General features: G+C 39.4%; 2 protein-coding genes and 1 long non-coding RNA gene across 3 annotated transcripts in view; 1 reads left to right on the forward strand and 2 right to left on the reverse strand.

Annotated features, from left to right (window-relative positions):
- LOC148364344 (proliferation-associated protein 2G4-like) lies at positions 1-10,147 on the reverse strand. Its single transcript, XM_088338407.1, has 13 exons — positions 9,922-10,147; positions 7,314-7,442; positions 7,130-7,235; positions 6,091-6,160; positions 5,930-6,022; positions 5,785-5,848; positions 5,627-5,705; positions 4,887-4,965; positions 3,584-3,717; positions 3,401-3,495; positions 3,195-3,322; positions 989-1,042; positions 1-885 (listed from the first exon to the last, which is right to left on the reverse strand). The coding sequence occupies exons 1-13, from the start codon at positions 10,001-10,003 to the stop codon at positions 823-825; spliced, it is 1,176 nt and encodes a 391-aa protein (XP_088194533.1). The 5' UTR covers positions 10,004-10,147; the 3' UTR covers positions 1-822.
- The window catches only part of LOC148364345 (uncharacterized), a 17,135-nt gene continuing 8,962 nt past the window's right edge, over positions 8,260-16,432 (forward strand). Inside the window, exons 1-2 of the long non-coding RNA XR_015850748.1 lie at positions 8,260-8,401; positions 11,063-11,136. This is a non-coding gene — a long non-coding RNA (uncharacterized LOC148364345). The remainder of the gene's footprint in view (positions 8,402-11,062; positions 11,137-16,432) is intronic.
- Positions 12,998-15,893, reverse strand: apof (apolipoprotein F). The gene is made up of 2 exons (XM_088338406.1): positions 15,710-15,893; positions 12,998-15,610 (listed from the first exon to the last, which is right to left on the reverse strand). The coding sequence occupies exon 2, from the start codon at positions 15,604-15,606 to the stop codon at positions 14,368-14,370; it is 1,239 nt and encodes a 412-aa protein (XP_088194532.1). The 5' UTR covers positions 15,607-15,610; positions 15,710-15,893; the 3' UTR covers positions 12,998-14,367.

Below are 16,432 nucleotides of genomic sequence, written 5' to 3' on the forward strand. Positions count from 1 at the left end.
GAAAATGTTGGGCATAGATGTGCCTTTATTGAAAACAAATATGAAAATTACTAGCCTGACAAGGCTTCATTACAGGACTGTGCATCCGCTCCAATCTGGACCCATCTACAACACTCCAACGTGAGAGAACATCTTTAGCAGCATAAAACCTGCACAATTCCTCCAGTCGTTTAATGGCAGTTAGTTTAGCACGTTTGTTCCCAAACACCAACTTTCCCTTTTAACGTCTAAACATAAAGGTGGGAATATTCCTTAGACAAATATGACCCGATCACGTTTATGAACACTTCAATTGTTGCAAACACAATGGCATTTGCTTTCTCACTTGTAGAACTCTAAAATGATTTTCATGAATAACAACCGAATTAAACCCTTTACTGCATGTCTATCCAACATGTAAACCGGGATGATCCAACCACCAAAACAGCTAATCTGTTTTTTGTTTTTTAAATGAGCATATCCATATTGGTTATCTTCTGAAAAAAGCCACAGCCCCATAATTGTATTATCAGATTTAGCCATCAAAACCACAAACTGTTAGTCAAATGAATGCCCAATGTAAGAGATTTTAAAAAGGAATTTTCAATCGCGACTAGTACAGGGAGCAAAATTTCAAGCACAGTCCTAATTCATTGATGCTTTGTGTAATGCAGTAAAGGGTTAGGCGTCAAACACTTCATGTCGCTTTCTGAAACATTCCCTCCTAGTTCCAGTGCTCGTTTTTATGAATTGGAGGATTTCTGAAACAATGACGGTTAGGAGAGCAGGGTCGTTTTCTTGCTTCTCTTTGGGTTTTTCGTGCGCGGGTGTGAGGACGGACTGTTATTTTGCTGCCTCCATTTCCTCACTCGGCTGTCCTGCTGCGTTTTCTGCCGTCTTTGAGGCCTGATTGAAATGACGGCAAAGAAGTGGATGAGTAAAGAGCAGCTCCTTACTGCAGCTTAGTAGACACACTGATTACAGTGATGGATTAGTCTTAGAAAAATACCTTCTTTTTCTTCTTCTTCTGCGTTTTCCTGCTTGCAGAGCTCTGTAGTAAAGTCTAGGAAAAAGACAAATGTGTTCTTTGTAGTGAGAAGATAACTGTTGAAACAGATGCTGTAATAGCAAGACTTTACAATACGGACAGACCAATTTTATAATTGCGGGTGTCGGAGAAATTATGGTCTAATTGTGCCATTTATACTCTATTCTACATTTTACAGCCAATATGTACTTTATACTTTTATATCATTATTATCATTATTCGTTTATATATTTCTATAGTGTACTCAAAACCCGTTACTTCTTCAAGTTGTTTTCAGGAACAAGCACCTTCAAGGCCAAGACAATAAGTTTCCCAAGCCCAAGGAATTTGTCTCTAATTGAAAGCTACAATTCGGAAACTCACTGGTCGACTCCTATCTGTTATGAAACAGGTGCATGGAACTCCTTTTGCTAAGCCATCTACAACTTGAAGGCCGCTGGTAAATTTCTCAAGACTCCCATCTATTTTCTAACAATGACCTGCTATAATGTATCACATTAATCATTGAAAGGAATTTGTTAGAAAAAGATACAGCCTTAAGTATTTTGTTATGTTCGCTTGCCCTCCTTGTCAAAAAAGTTCTAAATTCTGTCCATGTTTATTATTAGGTTAGAGTGTCCTTTAGTGGCCAGCACTGTATATCACACCATGTAACCAAATAAATCGTCCCATCAGAATCCTTTTACGTGCACGTGGTTTTTCCTATCCTCCGATCAGAATCCACAAAATAGTACAAGAAAGACGCTCACGCTTCATTCCGTGGGAAATATTTCATTGCAATAAAATAGTACTTTTGCCTTGTCCAAAGCTTTTAACAAATACGTTTGTAACTCAAAAGAGTCTCATTCAGTCTTGACATTTTTTTAACCTAAAAGCGGGAATTTATTCCGCTTCAATCTACCCAACCTGACACTGAACATTAAGCCCACGGCATAACAAGGGGTGAGTTGCTGTGCCATGCATCCCTTCATTCATCAGCAGAGGCCTGACAGCATACACTGGTTTACCCCCTGCGCATCATATGTGTCACCTTTTATATGGAAGCTCATTAAACTAGGATCACTGTCGAGACACTTTATGATACACACCCACAGTACAAACTGTTTATACCCCAAAACTCCAGCAAAGCACCTAGAACAATTTGATTAGATATACAGTGGGAGTGGGTGCATCTATACACACAGCTCGTGCACAGCTTCTTCCCCTCTCCCAGTGCTGTTTGCACAGCTGGTAAACTCGTTGGTATCCCCGCTGGCAGTATTTTGTGGCATTTTTACAAAAGAACTTTACTCGCACCTTGTGTTGAGAACATTAATTAGGACAAAAATAACAGTCAAACTACTACTGTAGGTGTCTCAGATGGGCTCGAATCCATTTCCCCCCCCCATCTTTTATGGGATTTGGCTTAGCATTTGGACTTCATTTGAAACAGTCTTTTTCTTACTTTGAGCATGCGCGAGAACTCACCCCAACTCACCTCTCCACCCCAACCCACCTCCTTTCCTCAAGCCTAATGTGCGGGGTTGGGTGAAACGCTAATAAGAAAGGATAAAAGCAGGTAGAAAAGAATAGTCTTTTTTGTCATCGATATTAACAACAGTGAAACATTGTATGCGACGAGATTTGACATGGCAATCCAGGGTTAAACATGTAATAAAGACTTTGAAGAGAAAAAAAATATAAGAATAAGTAGGGATAAAAACTAAAAATCACTTCAAAAAAGGGAGCGCTGAAAAAAATTAAATGCCCTGAACACAGTTGGGCACTGTTACTCATACTTAAGAGAGGAAAAAGGGAGTGGGCGGATAAAATAAATGGAAAACTATACATGTATGGATAGGTCTGATGCCACTGAGCAGTTTGGAAATCCAGAAATACTCCTAAATTGCTGAGCTATCACAATTTAAAGTTCACGTAATGTAATGTACCCTAACATGCATTGTCATGAAGGAAAAAAAAAATAATAAAAAAAAATAAATAAAAAAAAAAAAAAAAAAAAAAAATAAACGCAGGCCACAGGGTTAATGTTAATTTTGGCAGTGAACTTAAGGTATCTTTTTTAAATAGGTCAAAGTTGGAATATGTAAAGACCATATCAAGACTATATGTGGCCGGCCCACTGACCATCCTTAAACCTTTGGCATTGTTCTGCTCGAGATCTCCGTACCTTTAGCTCTGCGTCCTGGACTTCATGCTTCGATTTGTATAACTCTGCCTCAAAGGGCCCGTTGGTGATCCTGTGAGGCCCATTTGCCATCAGCAGCACTGTGAACTTAAACTGAGCGACAAACTCTCCTAAAATAAAGAAGTTCAAGATAACTGACATGTTCCATTACATACTTGAAGAACCAAAACAAGTGAGGGCAACTTTACCTTCTTTTTCATGTAGAACGCTAAAGGGTTGCAGGAGCTCATGCTTGGCACATTCCACAACCCCTAATCGGGCCTTGGCTTCATCCTGGAAAGCTCTGGGTTAAAAACAAGGAAGGTGTTCAATATTTATCATGAGGAACAATACTGGAAAGAAACCGTAAAAGCTGGTGGTCATTTTCTCACCTAAGAGTAAAGGGCATGGCATCAAAGCGACGTTCAACCTCACTGAAAAAGTTACGGGAAGTCTTCATCTTGAGGCCATACTGCTTACTGGGGTCCCTTTTATATATGGTAGTCCTCAGACCTCCATCCCGGGCCTGATGTTAGACATCAGATGCACATTTCTTCTGTGATTAATTTACATCATATATGCATCTGGTATGGTGGAGGAATTCACACGTACACAAATAATGGAAAATATGGGGACTAACTGTTTCCTGGAATGCGTTTAATTTTCCCAGTAATGAGTACTGACTATAAATACAATTTTGTAACTCCACTGTTGTTACTACATGGTACATTACTGTGTTATTCTGCTACTCCTTTAATGCAGATTACATAAAAGAATGCACTCTGACTGCTGAAAAACCCCTGGTCACTCACGTTTTCACATACAACCCTCGATCCGCCAGCAATACCTATTTAACAGTGGGCTTGTTTATATTTCAATACAAAGTACAACTGAATACAGCCACGGTGGCCCGGTTTCAGGACAGTGTATCAGGGAGGATTCTCCCTATCAGCAAGTCCACAAATGTACACATATTTTGTTGTGTGACACTAGTAGCCAATGGTAGGGAGCGCGTGGGGAAGGGTGCTTGGATTATACAGGAATAACAAACCAACTGAAAACCATTGGGCCAAACATAAGCCCAAAATTTACGGTAAACGTGAGCTAAGTTTTTCTTTTGAGTAAAAGTTTTTGCAATACATCAGACCAGAGAAAAAAAATATAACATCTTGGGGTCAGTACCCAGTAATGCAGCAGATCTTCAAGTGGTTTGAAGCACTGCCAAATTAGATAAAGAGTGCCTTTGTTTACAAGCTCTCAAGATTGCACAAGCAAAGAAATATGAAGGATTCACTCCTTCCACAGGTTGGTATACACTTTTATATTTCTTTGATTATGTGACTATTTTAAATCTATTGAGTGGGTCAATTTCTACGAGACGATATACAGTAATTGCTAATGTTTGCGGAGTAACACACTACTTTTTTGTGTCAGCAGTCTAGGGGGGGAAGTGTGTCACTTTTAAATCAAGTAGCGAGTAACTAATTACTATTTTTTGGGGTAAAACATGCAAGACCGCAAATAGCACACTGCCAGCCTTATTGAAAGGAAAATGGAGAACTGACGCCTTAAACAGTCAATATGTATCATTGATGTATGCAGCAGTCATTAGCAGTGAATGGATTAAATATCTAGTAATGTTCATAATGCATTTCTTTTAGGACAATCAGACGGGCTGGTTATTATGTAACTGACCTTCCCTTCTCCCGTGCTGACCAAAACGTCCACAGCGTATACTTCATGCACCTCGAACTCAGCCTTTTCATGATCCTTCCTGAAAATAACAATAAATCACAAAGTCAGGAAAGGAACAAACAAACACTTCTCAAGGCATTCCATTACACGATAAGTAGATGCAAGATTAGAAGAACCTAAATTAAAGAACTGACTTCAGCTAAAATGATATATGAATATATATTGTTCACTGCTCAAAAAAGACACCGCACAAAAAAAACGAAAACTCTTGCCAACACTACCTCATACGAATATAATGGTACTCATGTCTATGTTCTTGCACATGTCGACTGCACTATGTTTACTGCTCACCTTGCACAATGTCTGACCATTTATTTGTTCTGCACTATGATGACTGTTTGCACCAATGCATATGCTGACTATTTTTTTACACTATGATGACTTTTGCACCAAATGCAATATTGCACAACCCTTACGATACCAACAGTATCACGATAACAACTGTATGTAACATCCCACATGCCGACATTTCTTGTGTAAATACCATGTAAATTATAACTATAACCTTATTTTCCTTGTTTTTATAACCTTATCTTCTCTGTTCCTTTATCTTCTGGCTCATACCTCACTGTGAATGTGTAAAACTGGAGTGTAATGCCCAATTTCGTTGTCACAATATGTTAACCCTTTTTGTAACAATGACAATAAAGGTATATTCTATTCTATATTTTAAAAAAAACCTTTGTTGATCGGTTGGGTTCTGAATGATGGTCTTCTCTCCATCAATGATGTGCTGCTTTAATTGATGAGACAACATACCTTCATAACATAAAAGATGAGGCAATCAATGCTTAGTTTGAGGGAAATGTCATCATAGATGTTTTTGTGGAGTTCTCACCCTCAATAGGGGAACATTTGAAAGACTTGGAGATCTTGTCCCAAGCCTCTGTCACCTGAGTGTTCTGTTTTTAAACAAAATTGAATGACAAATTAAAGAATGTGCCGTCTAATATCTCGGGTATTTGTTTAATAATAAGCTATACCTTGTTACCAGGTTTAACAAGGCGCATCGCGGCTTCTGCGCAAAGGTGGGCAGCTGTGATGACATCGGCTTTGCGTCCCGTGACAGGATTCTCCTGCAAAGAAATAAAAAAGTTCAAGCAAATTAGGGGATGCTCTGTGTTCCAGGTCCAAATGTTCTTACCTTAGTAGCTCCCACCACTAAGCTGTGAGCAACGTTTGCGATAAATCCATCAACATGAACACCAAGATCACTGGAAAAGAAAAACAAAGACGCATTTTACATGAGTACACACATTTGTCCAAAATGTTATGAATATCTCAATTAGTGGAAAATTAGCATCACAGTCCCCCGATTGTGTGTATTTGTGTAGGGTCGCAAGGACAAACCAAGTAACTGGAGACCTTTAAAAATAATACACGACCCTGACTTGCCAAGACATATTTAACCAGAACAATGCCGACATTCAAATATAGTATATCTTTTTTAATGCACCAAATATATATTTGCAAAGAAAACAATGTTTGAAGGGAAAGAAATGCTGTCATTTTAAGATTGACTTTTAGCATGATTGTAGTTATTACTTGTTTATTGTTGATGTTGACTGTGTATTTCTGTTGATGCCCTTGCAAAATGAATTGCAGCAAAGTCATCCTGGAAGGTGATTACTTAATGTGCGACCCATTTGCAAGGTTTCTTAATTTTCCCTGTGCAGTTTTTTAATTTACAATAAAATATATTCTTTACTTACCTTCTTAGAGGTTTCAGATCAGGGGATGTTGTAACAATGGTCTTTGCAGACCTTGAATACTTGTGTTTAGGACTATTCAAATGATTGTGACTTAACTGACAATTATGTCAATATTTATTTGACAGATAATAGCAAAATATGAACTCACATTTATTGGTTTGATAAAAAGATAACAATTTTATCAATTATTGCCCTTTTGGAGCCATGCTATAATAATAAAAGCAGACACTATGTACCAAAAAATTAACATTGTAAATCCAAACAAAGACACAGTGTTTTTCTTACCACAGTGAAGAAATAACCACCTTTGGCATTGTGTTTTGTTCATTTGATGAATATTTATTTTACATTTTACCATTTCAATTCTAATAAGACTTTTATTTATTTTAGAACATATATATTTAAAATGACCAAAACAATGTACTATCTTTTTACAAAAATCTAAAGGGAGGTGTGAGGGACACTGCCTACATTTTAACTAGATCTCCATCTTTAAGCACGTAGTCTGGGTCACTCTTCAAAGGGGAGAAGTGGCAAACACAGTTATTCACGGAGACACTGGTGGGAAAGGCGATGCCTGTAGATAAGCATAGAGAACCACCATGGTTTTAAGTGTATCATCCACAGCATTCCCCAGATGACGTGCTTCCCTCACCTTTCTTCACGTCTTTCTCCTTCTTGAATACCTTTCCAGTTTCAGTCATTATGTAGGCATCACCTTTGTCACATAGGCTGAGCACAGACACTCCGGCCTTGGCTGCCTCCACAAGCAGCCGCAAAGCCTCTAGAAGAAAAAAAAGTAGATAGAATTTAAAGAGTAGCTTAACCAGTGTAAAATTCATCTCAATAAATTGGGTAATATGAAGCTGTATCCTGTCCACATAATGACACTGGCTTGACGACAACAGCCCTGAAGGAACACCTCAAAAATAAAGCTTGTATTGGCGGCAGTAGGAATGCATTTTTTACAATTGTGCCAAATGTGCAGCTCAGTCTGAAATACGTCTATAGTAAATACTTGAGTTGCTGCCATTTTATTTTCGTAAATAAATAATTGCAAATTGTCAGTGTCCGCAAACTTGAATAGCTAAGTTATACAGTATTTACATTGGTTTTACTTTTGAAAGTTGAAAAAGTTCCACGCTTGTTTACTTTGGATTTCATTATTGATCATCAATTTTACAGGCATATCTAGATGTCTGTTCAGTTAAATTTTACTTTGCAAACTCAAAGGTCCAATTTTACAAGGAACGAGACAAAAATTAACAAAGAAAAATCGACACAACATAATAACATTTCAAAATAAAGCCATCATTCCAGTGTTTCCAAAACAGAGACTGGTATCTCTAAATACTAAAAGCTAGATTTGACAACTGAATGACACTCACCAAAGTAGTTTTTTCCCCCCAAATATCATCATAAAAACATCACTATTTAATATTCATTTGCTATTGTTTGAAAATAAACATGATATGTATTGGATCTAAACCTTGCCCTACCTTTAAGTGGTCGGTGGGCGTGATTTTATGGCTGCAAAGACTCATCATCAAAGAGTTTAGCTACTTCTTTGTTGGTTGCTATGAGAACAGTCAAAATGTATGGGGAGACTCAGGCACAGGAACAATCTTTGTCTCTCCAACATAATTTTGAACCGAAGCAATCCAAGTCGCAACAGTAAACTGGCCTTAACTTATAGCAACGACTAACAGACTAAAGGCAGTGGAACGTGACTACATTCTATCGGCAAGTACATATCGCTCAACACATGACTTTTTAATATCATTTTGTTATAATTCTCATGATTATAAGCTCTAAAATACAATGATCATCCCTCAATAAGTTTAAAAAGGCAATGTGTAATAATAGACAAATAGAAGTCGCTGTATCATGGAACAGAGTGTAAGCAGAAAGGACTCTAGTGCCTGCCACTAAATAGAGCCACTTGCTGGTTAGAGCTGGAGAAGGCCGCAGTCAAGAGCCTTACTTTGGGTCTAAGCATGCGAAACTATTGTAGGCCAGTAAAGGCAGAAAACAGAATATGAGAAATTGTCAACTGGCAAAACTTTGAAGAATCTGCAATGTTCAGGCGTGGTTACATACAAAGTGGATGCTCTTGTTTTTTTGCTTGGTATGCAATATGATTTTCCTTAGATCTGTCCCTAGACTCACTAAAGATCGATGTTTGATGATTGTTCAAGGCATAATTAATTGCAATTGTAAATAAAATTAGTCTGCTGCTGGAGGTCATTTAACAATTAGAACCTTGTGATTAAAATAGTAAATCACAATAAAATAAATGTAATACCGGGTAATTGTAATATTTGGGTAAAGTATTTATTAAATAATCGAGTCTATTAAACCCCATTTTTCCAATAATGAACATGGTAATAACACAGTAAAACCATGATATGTTTTAATTTTAGAAATGTAAATGTTATCAGGCTTCATTGACAAAATCTGTTCAGTATTAATAATTATTTTGAAGCAATTATTAGGATAGAATTATAATCCATTCATGTATTAAACAAATGCATCAATAATTATTTTATTAATTTATTTTATAGGAAATACAACCATTTCCTATTTATGGGTTTCATAAAGCCAATAAGCAAATAACTGCAGTTTGTTTAAGCTAGCTGTATGGTTATGGTATGTCTTTTATAGCTCATTATTCACACCATAACATATGGGTATAGGGATCAGACTGAAAATATACGTCAAAAAATAGGGTTAATGGTGAGTTTGGCCTCATGTTTAAAATTTCTTGACTTACGAATTTTTAAAAATGCACATTTATGTGATCATTCATTCATTCATTATTCACATCGTCATCAGTCTAAAAACATGACATCGAAATATCACTGGGTCTGTTAGATGATTGTTTTATACATATAGAGATAAGAGTACAGGAAACAATGTCAACGGTGGACAATCAAATGTAAACGATCAAGAGATTAAAATGATACTTTATTTGTAATCGTCAAAGGAGTTTATGGTTATAGTGCACAAGTATGTTAGAGTTGCACATCGGTTGAATGAAAAGGCTAACTTTACGATAGCACACCACTGAATTGGTGTTATTTTTACTTTTGCGTCAAAAAAAATGACAATATAAAACATATTTTGAAGTGACTGGAAGACCTATGTCGGCACCTGTTAGCCAGCTAGCCAGTTAGCATGCGCGGTGCTAGCTCGGTTAGCCTACGTGTGCCTTGCATGTAAACCACATGGCCGCATTTGTAAAGGCCGACACAGGCACTCACGGTTGGCTATGTCGCCCCCAATCTTGTACTTGTTGACCACAAGGTCTTCGGCAATGGTCTGGCCCTGTTCGTCGTCGGACATATTGACCGAGTGGGTGGTTGCGAAGCGAGCGTTAAGTGACACAAATCCCCGCGGCTCCGCAACGTCTCCTGCCGACTAGCCTGCGCCTCCTCTCGCTCAACCGTGTTGCCGCCACAGTAGTCCCAGTCCGCCCCCTATCCCCCTCCCAATTGAACCTTACGCATCTACGTCACGACGGCGACAAAACCCGCCAAAATCTGGTGAGACCTCTCCGCTTACAAATTTGAACCCTTTAGAAAACGTTAGCGCATCCGCCATGTTGCATGTGGCAATTACTAGCAATCCCAAACTAATTCTGTCTTTTTTGGGGGGAGCAGGGGTGTCAAACGAGGCAGCACGGCGGTGCAGTGGTTAGCGCATGTGCGGCACAGTTCTAAGGTCTTGGGAACCTCCTGTGTGGGTTCAAATCCAGCGCCCGGCCTTACTGTGCGGAGTTTGTATGTTCTCCCCGTGCTTGCGTGGGTTTCCTCCGGGCACTCCGGTTTCCTCCCACATTCCAAAGACATGCATTTCAGGTGAATTGGCCGGTCCCAAATTGTGTGACTGAGCGAGTGAGTTGTCTGTCCCCGTGTGCCCTGCGATTGGCAACCAGTTCAGGGTGTCCCCTGCCCACTGCCCGATGATTGCTGGGATGGGCTCCAGCACCCCCGCGACCCTCCTGAGGATAAGCGGTGCAGCTAATGAGATGAGATGGGTGTCAAACGTATTTTAGCTGGGGGCAATGTTCCCTCTAATTTTCCACGGGTCTGAGCGTTCACACAAAGTCGGTGAGCAACGCTTGAAACAACAGTGAGCAACAGCAACCCCAAGTGTGGCAACTAAATCATTATCAAACATGTCCAAATCTTGATTGACATCACGTTACATTTTGCTGAGTTTCCCGCAATGCAAAATTATTTTTCACTTTTGAATGAATTGACTAATGTATGATTGCAAAGGTTGCAGGGCCTACAAACGTCGATTGTTTTTGCAATTCTTTCACAAGATTTCCATTTCTTTTATTCCAGGTATTTGTTGACAATATCTCTGTACTATTTGTAATTGCAACATCCATTGCAGCCTGGTCATCCTGAAAGGGGGATTACCACATGAGCGGTCCCTTCTCAAGGTTTCTTCATTTTCCCAATGTTGAGGTTTGTGAGTTTTTCCTTTCCATTATGTTGGTTCCAGATCAGGGGATGGTGTAATAATAGTCCGTGCACAGCCCTTTGAGACTCTTTGTGATTAAGGGCTATACAAATAAAAATGACTTGATTTGACTTGGTATCTTTTGTCGCATAATACTAACATTTTTGGGGGCTTATTTAGTCAGTTGCACGATACAGAACTGTATTTATGTACCGGGTACATTTTTTTTATTAGAAGTACAATGTTGGCAACAATATTAACTTGATATAATTGTAATTATTTTAATGCAACCCAAACTTTATCTTTAAACTTTTTTGTCTCTTCATTGGTGCTAAATATATATTTTATGGGGTCCATTGAGAGGGTCTACTCCAGTTTTTGTCTACACTTCATATTCATTGCTTATGCTCTGTGCTTAATGCACTGTGTGGAGGCTGAACATAAACTAAACACTTCTAATGAGAACGCTCCTGCGCCCTCGTGTGGTCAAGGTACAATTGCAATTTGTTTAAAAAGACACTGTGTATTATTTAGTGCATCCTCGTTGGAAAAAAAACTATTCATTGAAAATAAACCACAATATTGATTTGACTAATGAGCAAAAAATACATAAACTATCATATAAAAAAGCATTTAGAAAAATAATTGTAGGTCAAGAAATTAGTATTTATTTTACATAACATTGGTCTCACCTGGGGGCAGCACGGCGGAGCAGTGGTTAGCGCGTGTGAGGTCATGGGTTCAAATCAGCTACCAATCCTCCTGTGCAGAGTTTGCATGTTCTACCCGTGCTTGTGTGGGTTTCCTCCCACATTCCAAAAACATGCATGTCAGGTTGATTGGCCGGTCAAAATTGCCCCTAGGTGTGAATGAGCCAGCAAATTGTCTCTCTCTGTGTGCCCTGCTACTGGCTGGCAACCAGTTCAGGGTGTGCCCTGCCCACTGCCCGGAGATGGCTGGGATGGGCTCCAGCACCCCCGCGACCCTACTGAGGATAAGCGGTGCAGATAATGGATGGATGGAGGGAGCAGACAATATTGTCTGTCACCTTGCTGTCACACAGGTACCCCCAAAAAACAAAAACTTTATGAAAGGCTGTGCAAAGCAAAAAAATGGAAGAAGGTTTGGTTACTTTGAGGCTCTGCAGTTTGTATTCTTCTTTGTGCTTTATAGCACTACAAAATGTATAGCAACGTTTTTGGTTGACTTCAGGGGTCAGCAACCCAAAATATTGAAAGAGCAATGATGGGCCAAGGAAAACAAAAGCAAAAATGTTTGGATCCCCAAAAAGTCAAACACTTTTCTAACTCTAATTTTAGATAACATTCAAAGGGGGCCTTATAAATATAAAATGAGTCAATTTATAAGCATTGGAAAATGTTAATAGAACATGCCAAAATCACAAAAAGTATCGGTGAAAACCCATTTTTTTCTATTTTCAACAATTTTTGAAAAATATCCAGGGAGCCACGAGGGCATCGCTAAAGAGCCACATGTGGCTCCAGTGCCGCAGTTTGTTGACCACCACACAACACCGTACAGCAAAAACTAATGGCTAAATAGTTGAAGTGTCCCTACAAGAGAGGGGTTTCAAAATAATTTTAGCCGAGGGGCCATATGGTAGAAAAACCTCATGCGGGCCATACTAATTGATAAATTGATAAAAAGTGTTCTTTAGTTGGAGGGTTGGAGGTCTTTTTGGAGGCTCATGATTAAATTATGATTCCAAGATGTAAAATTTTGATTATAAAATATAGGGTTTTTTTCACCTCGATATTTTTTCCCCTTCAATAAGATTCAATCTCTTGTTGTGTTTATCAACTGTGAATTAAATAATAATTGAAAAAAAGATAACACAACAATTAATTTCATTTCCATTACGGTTTATTTAACTTTTGTATTCTCATACAGACTGGAAAGTCACAAAAATAGCACACAAATACGAATCTAAATGATTTTATCAACGATTTAAAAGTATTTCTGCTTGTTTTTATTTGTATATGAAAATGTTTACCTGCACTATTTTTATTTTTATTTTGTTTTCGTACTAGCTTAAACAGCTGTGTTTTAAGTAAAATAACAGGACCGGTTTCCTCAAAGTTCTCTGGTTGATTAATGTCAGTCAGTAAATACAGCTACAGTGTGTTTTGTGAGTGGCATCTGGCTTTGGTGACATCTAGTGGACATATTTCAAACTGCAGGTCATTGTTTGCTCTTTTCTCCCTTGTGCGTCTCTCAGCACTATCGTGTGGGCCACATATGATTAGGTGGTGGGCTACATTAGGTCCGCGGGCTACAAGTTTGACAATTGTGTTTTCAGTCCACATTTGCTCGGGTGGATCTTATTTAAAAACCTTGGACAATTTAGAAAGGTTTTTAGCACCTGTTGCTCACTGTTCACATTTGACTTTTAATTCATAGTGAAAACAAACTTCTTAGATTCATAAACTATGACACACTTTAAAGCAGAGATGCTAAATTCCACGTTTTTCAGTTCAATATTCAGACAATAAGTAGATGTCGTAATACTGAAATATGTCACTACCGATCAATGTGTAGTCATGGTTCTGTACTTTTTTCATAACGTCTACATTTATTAAGTCATAATTATGTAAGTTGTGTTTTATTTTACAGTGTAAACTTGCTTCTTTGAGTGAAACACACAATAAAAGACAAAAAACATGAATTTCAGTTCACAAGATGTCTAAACATGCACATCCCTGAGAAAATCATACAAACTCAAGTCGAGCTTTCATCCGTTTTAACACAATATCGGTGATTTCCTCATTAAGGGTTGAGCGGCTTGAGTACAATTGACACAAAGGTGATGAGGCAGTTGTAACACCCAAACTGTTACCCACTGGACTAGTTCTAGGTTTGATGAGTGGTAAATTTAAGAGGAAAAAAATAATTTGAACAAAAGTCGGCAATTCAGTGAACGAAGGACAAGAAAATAGACGTTTAACATAAATCACAGTTAAAGGACACTCTTACTTTGTTCTAAGTGTTGAATGCGAAGTTTTAGGTTTGGTTAATCTTATTTTAATAACACTGTTTAAATTATATTTCAGTTTTCTTCAGTTCTCTAGGTGGCATGGTGGCTGTTCAAGTCAGACCAGTTGACCAGTTACCACTGTTTTGAAGTTTGTTAAAAATACAGGAAAGTAGTTAATACCAAGCATAAAAATAATATGACAATGAGGATGTTTCAGTATGGATGGTTATTGTTAATTTTGTTAGTTTACAGTAAAAACACCCTCTTCCCATCTTGACTGGTTCACCAACACATCGTCCTCATGCTTCAAAGTGCCAAGCAGGTGCCTGACCCCAGCCTTGACGCCAGTCTTAATACCAGCCCCAACGGCATAACCGGCCACGCCCGCAGCTCCGCCCGTGGCGACCATGAGGGCGTCCGTGCCGAGATCTACGGCAGTGAGAATGGCTCTTTCCTTTGCCGTTTCGGTGCAGTTGACCGACGCGTAATAAACAGCTGTTCCCAGGTTGTAGAGGGTGCTAACTGCGGGGATCCACTCCATCACTCTATACACTCGCTCCTCATTATGGTTGATGCAATTCCCCCGGACATTGCGCCGCAGGCGTCGGAAAGAGGCGTCAGTGCGTGCTAATTCTTGGCTACATTGACGGATCCAACAGTCTTTAGCTGCAGATGGTAGAACATGACTGTTTTTCTTTAAAACCACCTGGTATTGTCCAGGATGATCGCCGCTGGTGACCCCGGCACATATGTCCCCAATTCTCTCACAAGTTTCCGTAGCTTCCTCCAGCTTGGTAGTATTCTGGACCACCAATCCAAGCAGCATGGTCCCGTTAACTCGAGTCCAACCGCCACAATTTAGCCTCGTCTTTTTCCATCCTGAACCCACCGTGGCCAGCTGCTCGATATTGAACATGACAGCTTCGAGGTGGCGCTCCGTTTGATTGCGGTCCTGAATGGATGCAATATGATCAGATGGTGGCTTTGTCTTCTGGATCAGGTCTTCCACTTCCAGGAGGAGCTCGTCCGTATCAGCTACCCCCAGCAGACTGTATAATTTGACCACAAGAGCGTACGCTTCATTTTGGCAGCCGGCCACCACTAACACTGGCACCAAAGACAAACCCAAAAGTTCCTGAGGGAACCGGGACGATAAAGGGTCGTCAAGACCACTGACGGACAGCAGCTCGCTACAGGTTACATTGCTCTCATTGTGGACATTCGGAATCTTTTCTTGTAGTTTTTCCTTAAGGACGGCTACAATCCGTTTGGCAGAATTAAGGTTCCTCTCTGAAGGGCTTAGCGTTAATTCAGAAGCAGGAATCTCGGTAAGAGGGAGGTCTAACTGTGGCTGTGTTTGAGGATATAGTTGGGCGGTCACTCCTGTTCCAAAAACACCGCTTACTGGCACTTTGCAAAGAGCTTGTTCGTTTAGTATGAGCAAGAGAACAATCAGCCACTCCACCTTGGAAGCCATCATTCAGCTGATAAAAGATATGTAGAAGTTAATGGGGTTGTCGTCCGATGCAGGAATTTCAAGCAGTTATCACAAAACCATGTTCCAAAAAGATTGTATAACTTACCTCAGTCTTTAAAAGCAGATTATCACCACACAGTAGTCTGAAGTAGGACTGCCGATTGCATGGTTTTCTTTCTCTCTCCAAGCATTCTTTTCCCAAACCACCAATGGGAATCCTTTTCTCAACAGGACATATCAAAGCCCTCCTTCCTCGGCCTCATCTCTCTTTTCAGTACGCTCTTCCCTTCAGTTCAAAATGGAGGAGAGGCCTAGAATATTGATTCATCTGGGAGGAGAAAGTCCATGTGTTCCTAGGGCAGTTTTGTTTGTCCGTCCCTCGTTTGCCTTTTATCTTTCTGCCGGGTTTTGTTTTTTAACCTCAATACATGAAAGCACTTTCCCCCCTTGTGCCACCAGCTAATTTATCTCTTCAAGTGAGGGAAATGGAGGGTAACTGAGGGCAGTTCTTTTATTTATTGAAAAACGTCGCCTTGGGTTTGCCCTTCTGCTGTAGTCAGGACTGCGCCCCTCTTTCTTAAAGCGGTCAACTGTATAATATGCACATGAATAGCAAAACCAAAAAGCAGATCCAAAATCAGTTGAGTCAGTGTATCCGCTTGAGACAACAAAATTGAGTCATTTAAGGCCTAGCGTGTATCATATAGAAACACTTGGGTGGTGTAAAAATGCTATAGTTAAAGATAACACTACTGATTTGAAATAAAAAAAAATGTACTAGCTCATAAACGCATTTTTTTTACCATTAAATGGAGTTGTATTGTGTAGT

The sequence above is a fragment of the Urocampus carinirostris genome, chromosome 6 (assembly GCF_059441175.1).
Source record: "Urocampus carinirostris isolate Australia breed hairy pipefish chromosome 6, RoL_Ucar_1.0, whole genome shotgun sequence".
NCBI classification, from domain to species: Eukaryota; Metazoa; Chordata; class Actinopteri; order Syngnathiformes; family Syngnathidae; genus Urocampus; species Urocampus carinirostris.

Bases quoted from the DNA above. Each gene is read 5' to 3' on its own strand.
- apof (XM_088338406.1), bottom strand. From the start codon at position 15,606: ATGATGGCTTCCAAGGTGGAGTGGCTGATTGTTCTCTTGCTCATACTA.
- LOC148364344 (XM_088338407.1), bottom strand. From the start codon at position 10,003: ATGTCCGACGACGAACAGGGCCAGACCATTGCCGAAGACCTTGTGGTC. The intron at 3,323-3,400 runs GTAAAGTTGCCC...TCTTTATTTTAG, and splicing joins CGTTCTACATGAAAAAGAAG to GAGAGTTTGTCGCTCAGTTT. The intron at 1,043-3,194 runs GTACGGAGATCT...TCTTTTTCCTAG, and splicing joins TCCAGGACGCAGAGCTAAAG to ACTTTACTACAGAGCTCTGC.